Source organism: Spermophilus citellus (assembly GCF_964194105.1).
Source record: "Spermophilus citellus genome assembly, chromosome: 17".
In the NCBI taxonomy this organism is placed as follows: Eukaryota; Metazoa; Chordata; class Mammalia; order Rodentia; family Sciuridae; genus Spermophilus; species Spermophilus citellus.
The window spans coordinates 50,058,593-50,077,756 of NC_138199.1; the positions used below are offsets into that span (position 1 = coordinate 50,058,593).

The 19,164-nt window shown below is 43.2% G+C and overlaps 1 protein-coding gene and 1 long non-coding RNA gene across 2 annotated transcripts; both read right to left on the minus strand.

The window, feature by feature from the left end:
• Window positions 1-1,633: 1,633 nt before the first annotated feature.
• LOC308636336 (leucine-rich repeat-containing protein 37B-like) lies at window positions 1,634-7,642 on the minus strand (the record flags this gene model as incomplete). The annotated part of the gene is made up of 3 exons (XM_081271751.1): window positions 7,266-7,642; window positions 6,725-6,854; window positions 1,634-2,280 (listed from the first exon to the last, which is right to left on the minus strand). The coding sequence occupies exons 1-3, from the start codon at window positions 7,590-7,592 to the stop codon at window positions 1,634-1,636; spliced, it is 1,104 nt and encodes a 367-aa protein (XP_081127877.1). The 5' UTR covers window positions 7,593-7,642.
• Window positions 7,643-7,889: 247 nt separating this feature from the next.
• On the minus strand, window positions 7,890-11,843 carry LOC308635785. The gene is made up of 3 exons (XR_014019266.1): window positions 11,707-11,843; window positions 9,864-9,949; window positions 7,890-8,102 (listed from the first exon to the last, which is right to left on the minus strand). It is a non-coding gene; the product is annotated as an uncharacterized lncRNA (long non-coding RNA).
• Window positions 11,844-19,164: the final 7,321 nt, after the last annotated feature.

Consider the following 19,164-nt stretch of genomic DNA (forward strand, 5'->3'; position numbering starts at 1 on the left):
AGGACAAAACTCATGGAGCCATATTTTATTTTTCTCTTTTCTGTACACCTCATTCCCTAACTCTTTTAGTCAATCATTAAAGCATTTGTTATTCTTCTAAAGCTCCCAGGATTTTTTTTTCCTTTTAACAGACTAAAGTCATACCCTAAAATATTTTTAATATCTTACTTTTAAAACCTGGCATTTTTATTTGTTATCAAACAGAATAAATTGATGGAATTTGATTTTTTTGTTCTTTTATTTGTCCTTTTTAGTTATGGCAGTAGAATGTATTTTGACATATCATACACACATGGAGTATAACTTCCCATTCTTGTTGTTGTACATGACGTGGAGTTACACTACTTGTGTATTCATATATGAACATAGGAATGTTATATCTGATTCATTCTATTGTTTTTCCCATTCCCATTCCCTCCTCCTTCCCCCACTCCCCCTTGCGCTCCCAGGATTTTCTTTCTACTCTATCACAACCACTCTGATTAAGCTCCTTCTTGCTTTACTCATAGATTTTGCTAAAGTTTTCTAGGTGGCCCCATTGAATTAAGCTTTCTCTTCTAGATCACTCTAAAAATGGATTATAAAATTATCTTCCTGTTTTAGTTATTTTTATCTCTTGCTTGAAAACTTTCAGTGGCTCTTCATTTCTCACTGTGTAGCTTTCAAACATCTATAGTTGATATTTAGGATTTTTCATATTACCTTTCATTGATTCTAACCCAATACTTTGTAGGCCCACTAGTCTACCAAATCCTGGTCATTCTTGCAGCCATTCCTTTGTGTAGATATACTTCCCGTTTTTTTCTTTAAAATTATAGCCACTTTCAAGCACCAGGTAACATTTAAGCCTATCTGTACAGCTTTCCCAACATCCATACTTCAGTAATGAAAGATTCTGAAGAATTACAGCACATGTGGTCTGCATCCTCTTTTATTACTTAATTATATATCATCTCAATTTTTAGTCTTCTTCCCACCTATCATTTTTGTGTTCTGTAAACAATGTCATATTTCTGTGGCTCCCATAGTACTTAGCCCTCAGTTGGGCACAAAATGGATGTTATATGAAAGCCAAGGCTAAGATGAATTCTGGACATAACTGAGGGACTGAATAATAATATTAACAGCTAGTATTCATATATGATAGGCACCGACATGAGTATTACATGTACTCTCTCATCTAAATTTCACAACAATCCTATGAACCGGTAACTATCATAATCCCCATTTTCCAAATAAGGAAACTGAGACATAGAGCTTTTTTGCCCAAGGTCACAACGCTAATAAATGAAAGATCTGGGTTCAAAGTCTTATTCTAGAATCTACTCTTAACCACTTGGTTGTATCATCATTAATGAGATGAGTTGTAAAGCAGATGGAGCAAAATGGTAAAGCTTAAGCAATGATATGATAGGGCTAAATAAAAATGGGTAAGAAAATAAAGGATGATCACAAGTGAAAGACTGGAGAAAGGGCACAATAGTAAGAAGGAAAAAGAGGATATGGAGAATTGACAAGCAAAAACTAAAAGCAAAAAGTCAATCAATGTGGGTTGGGGAGATGAGAAAGGCCCAGGAGACCCTTGAGGAAAAGGGTAGACAGAATGCAGAGCACAAATGAGGAAAGGTGATCCTTACAAGACTGCGAAGGTGCCATTGTAGCTGTAGGGCTCTAGCACAGGCACTCGGTGGAGTTTCTGCATTGGGGCGAGACCAACACACAACAGTGTGTCATCTTGGCAAGTACAGAGCTCACATATATTAGTGTTCTTGGTGACATTTTCTTCCTTTTCTGTGGCATAAATTTCGGGGAAATGAGTTGTGGTTTGGTCTGGCTCCACTTGTGGAATTGTGAATTCAGTCATATTTGTTTGCTGTGAAGTTGTTTCAGTTGTTGAAAGAGTTGTAGGAGTTGTAGAACTTTCAGTTGCCACACTGGGTAGTGCAGTCAGGGTAACTGTCACGTCTGGAGGTTGAACTCCAACACTAGATGACTCCGACACCAGAGCTGTACTTATTGTTGGAAGTGTAATCTCATAATATACAGGAGGTTTCGCTATAATCTCTTTATATGGCTCTGGAAGCTGAATTGGCTTCCCCGGCAAGGTTTGAGAAGACGCAACATCAATGTTGGGTTTTGAAGTTATGGTGATTTCCACTTCAAAAGATTGAGGCATGACCGAAGTTTCCTCGTGGTTGATTTGAGGATTTGTAGTCTCTTGGTATGGACGTGGAAATGTCACATCAGGGGGCTCTGGAGGAAGATTTGTAGTTTCCAGATCTAGATGTGGAAATGTTGTCTCCGGGGGGTTTGGAGGAGGATTTGTAGTCCCCTGGTGAGGACGTAGAAGTGTTACCTCATGGGGCTTTAGAGGAAAAGCTGTAGAATGTTCAGCTCCCACATTGGGCTCTGGAGTTATGGTGATTTCCACGTCGTGGGGCTTTGGAGGAAAAGCTGTAGGATGTACAACGCCCACATAAGGCTTTGGAGTTATGGTGAGTTCCACATAGTGGGGCTTTGGAGGAAAAGCTGTAGGATTTTCAACCCCCACATTGGGCTCTGGAGTTATAGTGATTTCCACATCCTGGGGCTTTGGAGGAGCTGTAGGATGTTCAACCCCTACATTGGGCTCTGGAGTTATAGTGATTTCCACATCCTGGGGCTTTGGAGGTAAAGTTGTAGGTTGTTCAACCCCCACACTGGGCTCTGGAGTTATGGTGAGTTCCACGTCGTGGAGCTTTGGAGGAAAAGCTGTAGGTTGTTCAACCCCCACATTGGGCTCTGGAGTTATGGTGAGTTCCATGTCCTGGAGCTTTGGAGGAAAAGTTGTAGGTTGTTCAACCCCCACATTGGGCTCTGGAGTTATGGTGAGTTCCACGTCGTGGGGCTTTAGAGGAAAAGCTGTAGGATTTTCAACCCCCACATTGGGTTCTGGAGTTATGGGGATTTCCACATAGTGGGGCTTTGGAGGAGCTGTAGGATGTTCAACCACCACATTGGGCTCTGGAGTTATGGGGATTTCCACGTGGTGGGGCTGTAGAGGATGTTCAACCACCACATTGGGCTCTGGAGTTATGGGGATTTCTACATGGTGGGGCTGTAGAGGATTTTCAACCACCACATTGGGCTCTGGAGTTATGGGGAGTTCCACTTCCACAGGTTTAAATGTAAAGCTGGGTACTGTTGAAAAATGAACTTGATTCTCCGTTAGGACCTGTGGCTGAGTTGAAGTTTCTTGTGTTGGAATTATTCCTTCTTGATACGTTGGAAGCAAAGTTGATACCACACGTAGTGGTCTCTCCTTCTCTGACGCTTCACCGGACCCTTACAAGGGGCGCGGAGCATGGAGAGGCTTACTCCTTTCCCGCCGCCATCTTCCTCTTCTCGCTAGCTATTTCGGGATGATGACGGGACACTAGCTCGTTCCCTCCAGTGTGTCTCAGCCTTGGGCTCCCGCGCCTCTCTCCGCCTCCGTATCCACAGCCAGCGCTGCCCCGGTCGCTCTCTCCGCCCCCGGCGTTCCCGGCTTCTAGCCACACCGCGGCCCGGTCCGTGGCTTTCTGGCTCGCGGCCCCAGCAGCGCCCGGGGCCGGGGAGGCGACAGCAGTCCCCGAGCCCCGAGTCCCGGCGGCCACAAACTGACACTTCTAATTGACCTACCAATTCCCGGCAGGGCCTCTCTTCACGGAATTTTGCTAGAAGTTCCTCTATATGTAGACTGCCGCTGTTCCAAAGGGTCTTTTTGGTCTCATTAAAGTGGAGACATTAGAATCGCTGTTTCCTCCTCAGCGGCCATGTTGGATCCCCCTATGCCCTTGTTGTTTATACACACATATTTAACTACTTACATGTTACTTTTTACCACATGGCTAGGATTGAGAAAAATAAGTATTTTACAAGCACTGATGAGAAGCCAATATTAGAAAATAAAATTTGCCAGTCGCTTGAGGCAAGACAGATTTACTCTCTGCCCTCTTCACCACCCTCAGGAGGAGCAGAGGTCTGTGATGGGGCTTCATCCCTGGGAGAACAACAAAGCCAAGGTTGTTACTCTTGAAAGGAGCAATTAAGCTTTTCCTTACCTCTTCATTTGAGAATTTATATCACCCCCAGTCACTTACCCAGCATCCTTATTGAAAATCTCATCCTCATCTGCCGCAGTCTTGGCTGGGCACAGAATCACGAATGCCGCAGTCTTGGCTGGGCACAGAATCACGAGCCACCACACAGCTTTGTCGATTCAAACAGCCCTCAGCACTCATCAGAGGAGTCCTTGTCATGTAGCTTCTGTGCCATGTTTTTCTTACGTGTGGCATTGAGAGGTCTGTACATATCCCTAAGCCAAAGTGGCCGCCTTAACCAGAAAAAGCCCTCCTAGAAAACAGAAAGGGGAACATTAATTCTGCTTCCCACTGCCTTCCCTGGCCACAGCACTGGGTCCTCTTCAGATTTACCTGATTTTCACTTTCCGTTGAGCTTCTCCTACACAGAGACCCGAAACAGCTCTTGGGGGGAAACACATGCACAAGACAATTAGTGATGGATGCCATTTTTCATGTCTTTTTGTAATGTGCACCTTTGGTCTTTTTAGGACAAAGCCTATACCTTAGTTCATAAGAGTTATGGGGATTTCCACATGGTGGGGCTGTAGAGGATGTTCAACCACCACATTGGGCTCTGGAGTTATGGGGATTTCTACATGGTGGGGCTGTAGAGGATGTTCAACCACCACATTGGGCTCTGGAGTTATGGGGAGTTCCACTTCCACAGGTTTAAATGTAAAGCTGGGTACTGTTGAAAAATGAACTTGATTCTCAGTTAGGACCTGTGGCTGAGTTGAAGTTTCTTGTGTTGGAATTATTCCTTCTTGATACGTTGGAAGCAAAGTTGAAGTTGGAACCGTTGGAAGAGATATATGGTACGTTCCAGTAGCCATAGGGAACAATGAAAGAGCCTCAGGCTTCTTCTCAGCTGTAGAATGTTTAGTGGGTTTTGGAGTTGAGGTGAGTTCCAGGTCCAAAGGTTGAAATGTAACACTGGGTGATGTTAAATCCTGAGCTTTATTCTGACTTAGGACCTGAGTTGAAGTTTCCATCTGAGTTGTGGTTGCTTGTTGGGCTGAAGAAAATCCAAAGTTTTCAGGGAATCCTGGAGACTGGGAAGGGGCATTAGACTGGGTTGGATAAAATGTAACTTGCTGGGTGGAAACTGGCTCAACTTCTTTAGTGGCTTCTGAAGGTACAGTAACTATCAGAGCCACATGTTGAACTGTGGTTTTAGGCAAATCTGAAGACCCACTTCTGAACATTACTTCTAGATCTTGAGGTGAAAATGACATGGAATCACTGAATGAAGCAATAGTCGAGACAAATGTGGATTCTGGAGGTTTAGTTGGGAGTGTTTTCTGGACTGGTGGAAGTTCAACACTCACGGGGGGTGTTGAGGGCAGAGATGAGCTCTCCTGCTGACTTGATAAAGATTCCTCAGGCAGCTCTTCAAGCTGACTGGGGACCTCTTGATCAATTGGAGGTTGTTCCTCCTCTAGAGGGGGGCTTGGCTGAGGTTCCAACTGCTCAGGGGACACTGAGGACTCATCTAGGGTCTCCTGTTGCGCTGAAGTTTCAACCTCATTATTCAATTCTGGAGTAGGAGACTCAGCTTGATCAGAACCTAGAGAAGAACCTGTCACATCCTCACCTTCTGGAGGTTGACCTACATCGTTAGGGAGCTCTGGAGGCACAGTTGGGGCTTCAGGCTGGGATGCAGAAGGTCCTAACTCATGAGTTGGAATTGAGGAACTATAGCCTCACCATCGATCACAGAAGTTCCCACCTCTGTAGTGGGTTCAGGTGTTATAGTAATCAGTACATCTGCAGGTTTACCGGTCACACTGGGCAAGTCTAGAGGTTGCACTGGTACTTCCAGCTGGCTTTCAGAAGACTGGTCCTCCCCAGGAGACTCAGAAGGCTGAGTTGGGGTCTCTTGCTCACTGAGAGAAGGTTCAGTCTCCACAGGAGGGCCCGGAGGCTGGGCTGGGGTCTCTTGCTGGGTTAGAGAAGGTTCTACCTCCTCAGCATACTCTGGAGGCTGAACTGGGGCCTCCTGAACTGGAGCCTCTGGCTGAACTGGGGCCTCTGGCTGAACTGGGGCCTCTGGCTGAACTGGGGCCTCCTGAACTGGGGCCTCCTGAACTGGGGCTTCCTGAACTGGGGCCTCCTGAACTGGGGCCTCTGGCTGAACTGGGGCCTCCTGAACAGAGGCCTCTGGCTGAATTGGGGCCTCCTGCTGGGCTAGAGAAGATTCGGCCTCCTTGGTAGGTTCCGAAGTTATGGTAATTTCCACGTCTGCAGGCCTACCTGTAACACTGGGCAAGTTATAATAATGAACTTGATCCTGACCTAGAGATGGAACTACAGGTAGAGTTGGTAGAGTTTCAGCTATATTCTCCATAGGGGACTTGGGAGCTTGAACTGGAGTCTCTTGCTCAGATAAAGAGGGTTCAGAGAGCTCTAAGTCTGAGCTGGAGCCTCTTGTTGGGTTGATGAAGGTTCTACTACTTCAAGACCCTCTGAAGGCTGGGTTGGGGCCTGCTCCTGGCCTGAAGGAAGGTGAATCTCTTTATCTGCCTGCGGAGTTACGGTAACCAGATCTGCAGGTTTACTTGTGACAACTGGCTGAGTGTCACTTCTTAGAGATGAAAGTTTATGATGCATTGATGCTTCACCTCCTAGAGCCTCCTGGTCCTCAGGAACTTCTTGCTGGGACGAAGAGGACTGGAGCTCCTCAGGAGTCTCTTGGGCCTCCAGAGAAGGTTCAACCTGGTCAGGAGTTTCTGGAGACTCATCTGAGTTCTCCTGGGATTCCGGAGGTAGGTTGCCAGAATAAGCTACATCTGTACTTGGATATACATAATCATCCTGCAAGTTTTTTTGAAGCTGAAGTTTTGCAAATTGCTTTGGAGTTCCACCAACAACTTTAGCAAATCTCGGATGCTGAGCTACATCCTTCTTCAGATTCAGTGGTGAAACAATAAACTTTGCTTCTTTTGAACTCTGGCTATCTAGAGGTGGAACAAGTACTTCAAATGACTGGTGATCTGTAGACTGATCTAGATTGACAGTATGAATCTTACTTTTGAGTCGAGAAGGTAGAGCTAGGACCTGATTCTGATCCCCACCTAGCATTGGAACCAATTCTGGGAGCCTCTCTTGCCGAATTAGTTTGTCTTGATGCAGATCCTGACGTGGAACAGCAAACTGATCTACCTCTGGGGGCGGCTCTCCAGGTGAATCCCTGCCCAAGAATGGAAGCAAACTGTCAGTTAACTTCTGTGGTGAGTCCAACATCTGGGAGCGAGCAGAGGACCCCAGGTCATCAAAGCCTCCCGGGTCTGCCGGGGGTGTAAGCGCATGGGGTGATAAGGGTGGGAGTTCAGAGGAGTGCAGAGACCAGGGCTTGATAGGCCCTGGGTGCTCAGAGGTCAGCTGGAGAGGGTCCTGGGTCCACTCCAGAGGCTGAGCTGCCTGGACCAGCAGCCACAATGGTTGCAACGTGAGGAGAAGCCCTGGTGCCCAAAGGCGCAGCAGGGACATGACAGGCGGAGGCTCGGGGGCGCAGCGACCCAGGCCAATGGGGCGCCTGCCTGTGCAGGCCTAACCGTTATGGCAGCCCCTTGACACTCGCGCCTGGGCAACCCCGTGGCCCCGCCCCGCCCCGCCCCGCCCTTTATTTACGACACCTTTGTTTACGCAACCTTTATTAGGCTCAACCTTTATTAGGCTCGCTCAGACGGGGAGCCTTTTCCCACAATCAACCAACCCAAGCTTCCCTTCCCCCGGCAGGGGCCACAATCGACCCCCACAGGCCCCCTCCCCTACATCGAAGCAGGATCTGGGCCCTAGATGTGGGTGGCCCCGGGACTCTAGCAGCCCATTGGGTGGAGGGCCGCAGAGATTCCCAAGGAAGTCACAGGACTGAGCCTCTGGGGATATTCAGTAGTGCTGGTCCAGTTCTGGCGGCCTGAATTCTTCCTCTTCCAGGCTGAAATCCGAGAGATATTCTTCCTCCCCTTGGCTATACTGCTTCCAAGAGAAGCAAGTGACCTGTAAAACGAGGGCCAGTTAGGTTAACAGGCAGACTACACATTAAGGTTATTTATTCCAAAATGTTGCCATTTGCTCTAAACTCTCTGTATCCTATTTCATGTTTGATAATTAATTCATCACTCTGTTAGGCTGGGGCTACCATTGAAATCAGTGATGACTCCGAAATTTCTGTAGGAGGGGTTTTAGGCAGTGGGCAATTCAGTCTGAGAAAGGGGGTGTGAATCCGTGTGGACAGCCCTTTACACTGGCATGGGAAAACATCTCCTTCCCACCTTGGCTCCAGTAGGCGTGACAACACCACTTTTTTAGAGGTGACTCATGTGCACATATCTAGAGAAGGCAGGATGTTAAAGCCTGCAACTTAAATAGTTTTCTTGAAACACTACTAAGACTAGAACCCAAATGACTTTTTTTTCAGAGCCCTTATAGTAATCTGTTTTATTACTTATTACCTGACACAACCCTAGTGCATAAAGATGTGTCATCTTCTTATTCCCAGTGCCTTGCATATGGCTGAGCACATAGTAATGGTTTTCAAAGTCACCTCCTTAAGGGGTGGATCTGCTCTTACAATGGGATTTCTACAGTCAGTGTGGACTTACTTCCTTTCACATTTCACAGGAAGTGAGACTTCTTAAAGTTAAGTTTCCTTAACTGGTTTTATTTAAATTGAACTAAAACTTTTACATGGAAATAACTTAAAATACTATTTCAGAATGCAACCCACTTCCTCTGCCTTTTCAAAATAAAACACCCCACATTTTTGAAGAAAGTCATATAATTGAAAATCTCCAAATTAATCCCCCTGCCCCCCCCCGCATAAAACATATTTTTGTGCCTCCCCCAAATATCTTATACATAGTAAATAATGCCTAATCTAGAAATTACGTTGGCAACTTACTCCCTAGTTGAGGGCTTTCATATAATTGATTTACAGAAAGGTTCTTCAGCAAAACATTCTACTTGAGTATAGGGAGATGTTGAGATTTAGGTAACACACCACATTTTAGAGGCATAATAGTTCTCAAAGCTACAACACAATCAAACCTAAGGCTGTAGTTACTCTGTTGCCAAATCTCTGTGATCCTACTTGAGGGAAAATCTAAAAAGACAAGCAGGCCACTTTCTCTAACTCTGGAAAGGGAGCCTAGCTCCTCTTTTGAGTCTATAACTACAGTAGTCCCTTGAAAGGTCTCAATTCTACTCTCTAAACTTCAAACAATGGGTCAGGAAGTCCATAAATCCCCTACAATCAAAAGCAGTTTTAGAGTTTCATTTTTCTAAGAATGATACATGATGAAATGCTGAAGTCTTTCAATAACACTGGTTTCTTTTCTTTTCTTTATGGTACCAGGGCGCTCAACCACTGAGCCATATTCCCAGCCCTTTTTAAAAAAAAAAAAAAATATTTTTAGCTGTCAGTGAATCTTTATTTTATTTACTTATATGTGGTGCTGAGAAACAAACCCAGTGCCTCACACATGCTAGGAAAGTGGTCTACCACTGAGCTATAACACCAGGCCACCTAGCCCTAGCCCTTTTTTTTTTTTTTTTAATTCTTTTCTTTTGAGACAGGGTCTTGCTGAGTTGCTTAAGGCCTTGCTAAGTTGCTGAGGCTGGTTTTGAAATCGTGATCCTCCTGCCTCAGCCTCCCAAGCTGCTGGGATTACAGGCATGAACCCCTGCACCCAGCCCACTGGTTGTTTTCAATCATGGCTACACTGACTATGGAACCCCTGAGCTTTCATCTTCACATACTTGAATTATATCATGTAGTTCTTCTTCACTTCTGGCAACACTGATCTCTTCACTGGGTCTGTATACCACAGCTATTTTACCACTCTCTGAAATAAAGTTACAAGAATTAATTCAGAATTTTTCTTATTCTAAAACTTATTGCACACCATGGTAGCACCCTAATGAGACATGCCTTTGATGTCTGAAAGAAAATAAGAGCATTTCTTAGAAATGTCCTCACCTACGCATCAGTCTTAACATAACTATTTGTTTAAAAATACATAATGAAGTATCAACAATGTTTGGTTAAAAGAATGCTGTGATCTTAGAGATAGGAACTAAGAAATAATGACATAGGAAATATTCGTAAACAAAAATGTACAAATGGTTCAGTAAGCATAACAAGAGGTCAAAGTAAGTTCAAACCCAAGTGTAGATCCCTGGCCTAGAAGACACTTCATATTAGAAGAAGGAGCAATTTCCTACTCCCTGAGAACCAAAATTCCACCAGAAACAATGAGCAAATTTTTGGAGAAAGTACTAGCACCTTTTATTGGCAGAAACTGGTCTACTTACCTTATAGACAATACAGTTTTCCTTCAAAGCATAAAGCTTTTGATCTAAAGAGTTTTGAGTTCATATAAGCTTAGTTCCTTAGTTCTTCAAGATTGTTACTCAAGAGTTGATCGTTGGAAATTCTAGCTCATGAACCCGGAAGGGCTGCCCAGATTGGAAGGCTGAGACCAATCAGGGCTACCTCTTACAAGCAAATAAGGGTATCTAATAACTTAATTAGGATTTCTCAGTTTCTAAGCTTGTAAGCCCATGAACTAGGAGAGCAGTTGTGTTTGGAAATTCTGCTAATCATCACATTTTTTTTGAATGTGGCCTGTAACATTCACATCACAGGAGAACTCAAGAGGGAGCGTGATGTCATTCAAAACCTGCTTCTTTGAAGGCTCACATGAAAGCAGCTAATTATTATATAAGAGTCATATTTACCCAATATGTCAATGCCATAAGTAAAAACTGAACTGAATTCTTAATTCAGCAGAGTTTATTTATCTGTTTACTCAGGAAGAAAATGATAACAATGATAGTGAACATATTATGTTTGCTTATCATGTAAGCATAGTTCTGAACTTTTTACATTTATAATCTCATTTATTCTTACAATATCCCCCATTAGGTAGGCAGAATTACTAGCCCTATTTTACAATAATGAGATTGCAATTTAGAGATATTAAATACCTAAAATCTGTCTGACTATAAAACCTAAATTACTTTAAAAATCTAAGATACAAGCTAGGCACGGTGGTATACACCTGTAATCCCAGCAGCTAGGGAGGCTGAGGCAGGAGGATCTCAAGTCCAAAGCCAGCCTCAGCAACTTTGTAAGGCCCTAAGCAACTCAGTGAGATCCTGTCTCTAAATAAAATACAAAAAGGATTGGGGATGTGGCTCAGTGGCCGAGTGCCCCTGGGTTCAATCCCTGGTATCCCCCCACCAAATAAAACAAAACAAAACAAAAAACCTAAGTTAGGACTCAAACCCAGGTGTCCAAAACTTATAATCACTATTCTGTATGACAGGCAAGCAAGTGAGAAGGAAGACTTGGATCAAATACTTTCTGCATGAGCTTAGGCAAGTTGTTCTACATTCATAAACTGGGGACAATAATATTTGCAGTCATTTTTCTCACAAATATCACAGGACAAATTTGAGACCATTGCTATGAAAGAATTTAGTGAATGAAAGCATTATATGGAAGGTTTTAGATATCCACATTTTCATCCAATTAACTTTCAAAATGAGTTTATTTGCTCATTGAAACTGAAGTACTTCAAAGACAAAGAAGTCTTACCTAAAACTACAATGAACAGTTTATGGAATGCATCTGATAAAGCCTTCTGAACAGCAAGCTTCTGGGCCTTCTTTCTTTTCATAAGGAATGATAATGGTCCTAAATCCAACCAAAACAAATGGATTTAAAATATGTGTATGAATGATATTTATAATCTCATTTATTCTTACAATATCCCCCATAAGGTAGGCAGAATTACTAGCCCTATTTTACAATAATGAGATTGCAATTTAGAGATATTAAATACCTAAAATCTGTCTGACTGGTTGTTCTTGCAGGTTGCCTGGTGCTCTGTTCCCTTAGCACCTTAAACTGACCTAACAGAAAGAGCCATAAAAGGAACAAAGAGAGATGGCACAAAAATTCTCAGAAAATGTCTGCCCATTCCTGGGAAAAGATATGAATGTTCCTTCCCGTTATTAGCCCATAATTTCCCCACATTTCTTTTACCCCACTCATAACCTCCCAACCCTCAAGGAACAGAAAGTTGATTTGCAAGTTCATCTCCCATTTCTCCTACTCATGGTCAAGAATAAAAGCCACCCCCACCCCCACCCCTGCCTCACTTTTTTGTTATAGGGATGGACTGAACCCAGGGGCTCCACCACTAGCTACATCTGCAGTCTTTTTCTTTCTTTCTTTCTTTCTTTCTTTCTTTCTTTCTTTCTTTCTTTCTTTCTTTCTTTCTTTCTTCTTCTTTTTTTTTTTTTTTTTTTTTTTTGACACACAAGCTCACCAAGTTGCTGAGGCTGGCCTTGAATTTGCAATCCTCCTGCCTTTAGCCTCCCAAGTTTCTGATATTACCAGTGCTCATCACCCCACCCAGGAAAGTCCCTTTCACTTCTCTAGTGGTGCTCAGTCCTATTTTGAGTTCCACAATTCAGAGAAGGGAAAAGGGACCCAGGCTTTGGGGTCAAAACTTGGTAATGGTAATATAAGGTTTATTAGCTGTAAATTTACCTAAACCATCTCATCCCCCTTCATGATTGAGGATGCCCTGATAGGTAACTAAGGTGTTTTCAAGATTTATAGAGACATTCTGCTGCCAACTTCTGCGATATCCTGCCCCAGACTCCCTGGAGTAGCACCTAGAAATCTCCAGTCATGGCCCTAAACCTACAGTCACCTTGGATTCCAGGAATAGCAGGGCCTTGCAAACAGATTTCCCTATAGTGAGGAATCATCTCACTGGAACTGAATTGCTCCCCTTCTAGGATTACAAACTGATAGGTAAACATCCTGAGCAGCAGATGGAGATTGATTGCACCCTGAGCAGTGGCAATGTCCTTGATAGCAATAAGATTGTAGGACCCAAACTGAGATAATGATCAACCAGACCACAGTTTGACCAAGACTGCTTAATTATGCCTATTTCTTGCCCCCATCCCAGTAATTCCCCCATAAACCTAAAGTTCACATCAGTAAAGTTCCTTTTCTTCTCACCCACCTCCCCAACCCTTTTTCATATTTTATTTAGAGATAGGGTCTTACTTTTCCCATTTGGCTTTTTATTTTTTTATTTTTATTTATTTATTTTTTTTTTTTGGTACCAGGGATTGAACTCAGGAGCACTCATCCCCAGCTCTCTTTTGTATTTTATTAGAGACAGAGTCTCACTGAGTTGCTTAGCACCTCGCTTTTTGCTGAGGCTGACTTTGAACTTGTAATCCCCCTGCCTCAGGCTCCTGAGAGGCTGGGATTACGGGCATGCACCAGGGTGCCTGGCTTCCCATTTGGCTTTTAGGGTGAGTGGCTGAGTGGCTGGACCTCATTTTTTTTTTAAAGAGAGAGAGAGAGAGAGAGAGAGAGAGAGAGAATTTTTAATATTTATTTTTTAGTTTTCGGCGGACACAACATCTTTGTTGGTACGTGGTGCTGAGGATCGAACCCGGGCTGCATGCATGCCAGGCAAGCGCGCTACCGCTTGAGCCACATCCCCAGCCCGGGCGCGGTGACGCTCACCTGTAATCCCAGCGGCTCAGGAGGCTGAGGAAGGAGAATCCAAGTTCAAAGCCAGCCTCAGCAACAGGGAAACACTAAACAATTCAGTGAAACCCTGTCTTTTAATAAAATACAAAATCGGGCCAAAGATGTGGCTCAATGACCCCTGAGTTCAATCCCTGGTACCAAAAAAAGAAATAAAATAAAATTACAGCTTGGACTGCTGATTTCTGCTTTGTGGGGTCTCTCCTCTTCTAGCAGCATCCTCACAAGTGGCATAGGATCAACAAGAGAGGACAAGCCCTTCCCGCAACCTCCTCCTCAGTGCTGGGATTCTAATTCAGGGCCTTGCACATTCTAGGCAAGCACTCTACCATTAAGTTACACATCTAGCCCCTGCCAAACCCTTTTCCAGTCACTGCATCAATCACTTAGTTCCTGTGGACTAATCTGGCTAAACCCAGTTTAAAAGGGCGAGAAGTGGAATTCTTCTCTTATTGTAAGAGTTGTTAGAATCACAATGCAAAGGAGTGTACCTACAGGGTTGTGGCGGCTTCAGCAGTCAGCCAACAGGCTTTTGAACAAAGATGAAAGAAATGGGAGATGTGGGTAACACACACCTTTTAAGAAGCCTTTGAAAGGATTATGGAGGGTGGTGCCAATGGATCTATTCAACTGGACAAAAGCATTCCTGGAATGAACAACTCTGTTCTCACATGACACTGATAGGCCGGTTGTTAGGTACTTTATCTAATAGTAAATTTAGAGAGAAAAGCACACACACACACAAAAAAAAAAAAAAAAAAAAAAAAAAAAAAAATCATGGGCATGGCATTTGGCCCAGGAAGTTGTCTGAAATCAAATACATAGAAAATACTAAGTTTTGAGAGACTTATTTTGGCAAAGCACCTAAACATGGGCTAAAAGAGACTAATGAGGCCGAATAATCTCTATTTCCCAACTTGCTAAAGATATGAAGGAGGCTAAGGAAGCTTTTTAGCCAAACAGGGGTATATTCCTCTATGTTCCCTTCCAAAGTGACCAAGGTACAGGATGTAAAAGAAAGGACCTCGTGGATACTGAAGTGGATCTGACAGGAAGGTCACGTACATAGTAGACAACCCATCAAGAACTTCATAATGTTAAATGCAAATGGTTAATTCCCTGGGTTTATGATGTTTGTCTTCTTTTTAACAGGACGCCACCTGTGGGAAATTGTCCTTGGAAGAGTCCCCTCCCTTATACCCCATTCCAAGTTCTAAAGAGAAGTCCCACCTATGGAGTTCTTTAGATTTATAGAACCAAGAACGTTTTTTATTTTTGTTTCTTGTTTTTGTACCAGGGATTGAACCCAGGGGCACACAACTACTGAGCCACATCCCCAGCCCTTTTTTATATTTTCCTTTTTTATATTTTCCTTTTTTATATTTTATTTAGAGACAGAATATCACTGAGTTGCTTAGGGCCTTGTTAAATTGCTGAGGCTGGCTTTGAATTCGAGATCCTCCTGCCTCAACCCTCAGAGCAGCTGGGATTATAGGCCTGAGCAGCCACGCCTGTAGCTGGGCTAAAGATAGAGCTTGGTGCTAGAGCATTTGCTCCGCATGATGTCCAGCTCTCAGCTTTTACTAATCAGGATGTTCATCAAGGTGTCCAGAGTTTTTATTAGGTTTTTATGACACTGGGCACCCAGAACATTTTTAATGCCCTCCTTAATCATTGGTCGTAATACAAAGCATGTAATTTGCTGTGCAAAAAAGTAACATGTCTATTTTAAGAAAATACAGGGGGGAAGGAAAGGGGAAGTACTGAGGATTGAATTAAAGTAAATTATATTCTATGCTTGTATGATTATGCCAAAATGTATAACTATAATGCACTAATAAACAATTTAGGAGGAAAATACAGGAACTTGTATTGCAGAAGGTTGCGGTCTATTGTGATGTTCCAGCCAGAGAAGAGAAAGAAGATACACCCCTGGGTAATGAAAATATCACACAACGCATAGTCTCCATGCTCTGCCCCTTCTTTCCTTCCCTATAAAGTTCTTTGCACCCTGAGCCCCCCCATGATGCCAGGCCTTAAATAAACCTGATTCCTTCCTACCAAGTCTTTTCTCTCAAATATGGCTTCTTTTTCCCTTGGTACTGGGGGGCACTCGACCGCTGAGCCGCATCCCCAGCCCTATTTTGGATTTTATTTAGAGACAGGTCTCACTGCATTTGTTTAGCACCTCACTGTTGCTGAGGCTGGTTTTGAACTTGTGATCCTCCTGTCTCAGCCTCCCGAGCTGCTGGGATTACAGGCATGTGTCAGAGTAGTCATCAAGAAATATAAAAACAGAGTGTATATGTACAGAAGATCCACTTCAGAGAACAAAGAAAGACCTGGACAGAATCACCTGTATTTATTTAGAAAAGCAGAGACAGTCAATAGATGTCAATTTCTAGGATGGTAGATACTTTTGGGATTCTCAGGCTCTTCTTTTCTTTATAAATTTGTTTTTAGTTATCAATGGACCTTTATTTTATTTTATTTTATTTTATTTTATTTATTTATATGCGGTGCTGAGAATCAAACCCAGTGCCTCACACATGCCAGGCAAGTGCGCTACTGCTGAGCCCCAGCCCCAGCACCCCCAGGCTCTTCTTATAGAGGAAACTTGGTGAGGGGTGGGCATGAGAAGGCATGTAGAGTTGACAACCTGATGATCACAAGATGGTTTATGGCAATTCTCAAGATCCTTAGGCTGACATGGTCCCAATTATCTGATCAATAGATAATTATGCAAAATATCCTATGCTAAAGTTTTCTTAGAAGATCATATATCTCTTTGCTTAATCTATTTATTATGTAGGCTAATTAACAGTGAACAAGGTAATTTTCATAACTGAGTGAATTTATAGCAACTTGAATATTATGACAGAAGACGTGTTGATTTCCCAGAAATTTGGGAGTGACACACCTGAGAGGGACAACTGGCTTAGGAAGTGACGGGTCCGGAAGAAATACTGGTTTTCAGAGTGAAGGTATGAGGAACTTTAGTTCAAGGCTTTCAGATTAAAGTTTTATCTTTCTTCTTTTATTTTTTAATTTTTTGTGTGTGTGTGGTGCTGGGGATTGAACCCAGGGCCTTGTGCATGTGAGGCAAGCACTCTACCAACTGAGCTATATCCCCAGCCCCCATCTGTCTTCTTTCTACCTATATTTTTAATTTTCTCTATCCTATATCAGATAATCTGAGCTTCTGACCAACACAGAAACAAATTCTGGCATTCCTGTGCCCTCTCAGGCTCAATAATTTGCTACCATGTCTCACATGGATAGAACTCAGGATACTCTATTATTAAAACACTTAGGGGGCTGGGGATGTGGCTCAAGCGGTAGCATGCTCACCTGGTGTGCGTGCGGACCGGGTTCGATCCTCAGCACCACATACAAAACAAAGATGTTGTGTCCGCCGATAACTGAAAAATAAATATTGAAATTCTCTCTCCTCTCTCTCTCCATCTCTCACTCTCTCTTTAAAAAAAAAAAAAAAAAAAAAAAAAAAACACTTAGGATTGCCGGGTGCAATGATACCTGCAATCCCAGCAGTTCAGGAGGCTGAGGCAGGAGGATCACAAGTTCAAAGTCAGCCTCAGCAATTTAGCCAGACCCTAAGAACTCAGAGAGACCCTGTCTCAAAATAAAAAGTAAAATACATCTCAGTGGTTAAACACCCCTGGGTTCAATGCCCAGAATTAAAAAAAAAAAAAAAGAAAGAAAATCCTAGTTTTATTATAAAAGATACAAATCAGGATGAAGCAAATGAAGTGATATATAGGGTAAGACCTTGTCTTAAATGCAAAGCTTCTGGATCCTCTCCCCATGGAATCAGGACACGTCACCCTTTCAGCACCTTGAAAGTGTGCACCAGCTGAGCTGAAGATAGAGCTTGGTGCTAGAGCATTTGCTCCGTATACACAGGTCCAGCTCTCAGCTTCCACTAACCAGGACGTTCATCAAAGTGTCCAGAGTTTTTATTAGGTTTTTATGACATGGGCAAGGTTAATTGAATCATTAATTATATGATCAAAATAAATCTCTGCCCAACTTCTCCCTAGAGGTCAGCCCTTGCCTCAAAATCCAGCTCTACTCGCAAAGTTGTCCCATTCACCACCCGACCCCCAGCATGGTCAGCATAAACTCAGGTGTGGTCCCAATACTCATAATAAGTACATCCCTTATAAAATTCTAAGGATTTAGATGTTGCCTCCACAAACCAAGGACAGAGTGGCCAATTCTTTCATTATACCAGGCTTGCCTGCTTAATACAATTGACTGCTTGACATACCTTTTTGTGTGAGGATTGAGACAGGAAATTTCACATGTCAGTTGAAACCGATTTGCTTGGGGATTATGTCCATTGATTTCTTAGAAGTTCAGATAAACAGCTCAGTTTAATCATAACCCTGCACTAACCTGGGTTTGTAATGACATTGCCAGGTCCACATTATCCTATCCTCTGAACCTTCAATTGCTTTATTTTTTTCCCTTTTAGCCTAAAGATATCATCTCCTGGATTTCATTTTCCCTGACAGTCTGGTGGTGCCAATCAACAGCCCACCCAATCTGACCCTAGGTGACTCTCTCAACATCTGGGCATTAATGTGTTCCATTAGAAATTCAAACCAGGGGCTGGGGTTGTAGCTCAGTGGTAGAGGATTTGCTAAGCATGCTTGAGGCACTGGGTTTGATCCTGAGCGTTGCATACAAAGAAAATAACTAAATAAAGGTATTGTGTCCATCTACAACTAAAATAAAACAAAACAAAAAAGAAATCCAAGCCAGGATTACAGTTTCCCTAAGGGAAGGGAGCACTTCCCCCACTGTGGCCCATGGATATCATCAGACAACGGAACCTCTTCTAGGGAAGGCTGCTCTTCTATTTTGTACATGTACAGACCTGTTGACTGCAATAAGCCCTGAGCAGTTGTTATGTTCTTCTCTCTGATCATGTCATCAGCAAAGAAGATGTGGCCAGGCTGGCTCAGAACAGGGGTCAGTCATTCAGGCAGATGAGCAAATTCCACTCCTTCTCATATAACACAGCTGGTGTACTGAGGTGCCGATCTCCCTGGACCCATTGGGTTTTTGCTCTAGTTTTCCTCCTTTCCCGTTTGTTGCAAGAGTGGACCTCAGTACGTCTCTGAGTAACTAACTGCCCTTGATAACTAGGAAATATCTCATTTGTGGTCATGGCTACAGGCTACTGCTTTCCCATGAGAGTGAATGACCACCATAGGATGCTTTTTTTATAGTGGTCATTTTCCTTTGTCTCTAATTCTATCCACTAACACAAACCATTAGGGAAAAAAAAAAATATATATATATATATATATATAAATTAGAAATGGTGTTCAAACCCAGTGCCTCCAGCATACTAGGCAAGTGTTCTACCACTAAGCTATAAGCTACATACACCCCTTTTGTAGCAAGAGGAATAGGCCAGCCGGCCCTATGGTGCAGGCCTGT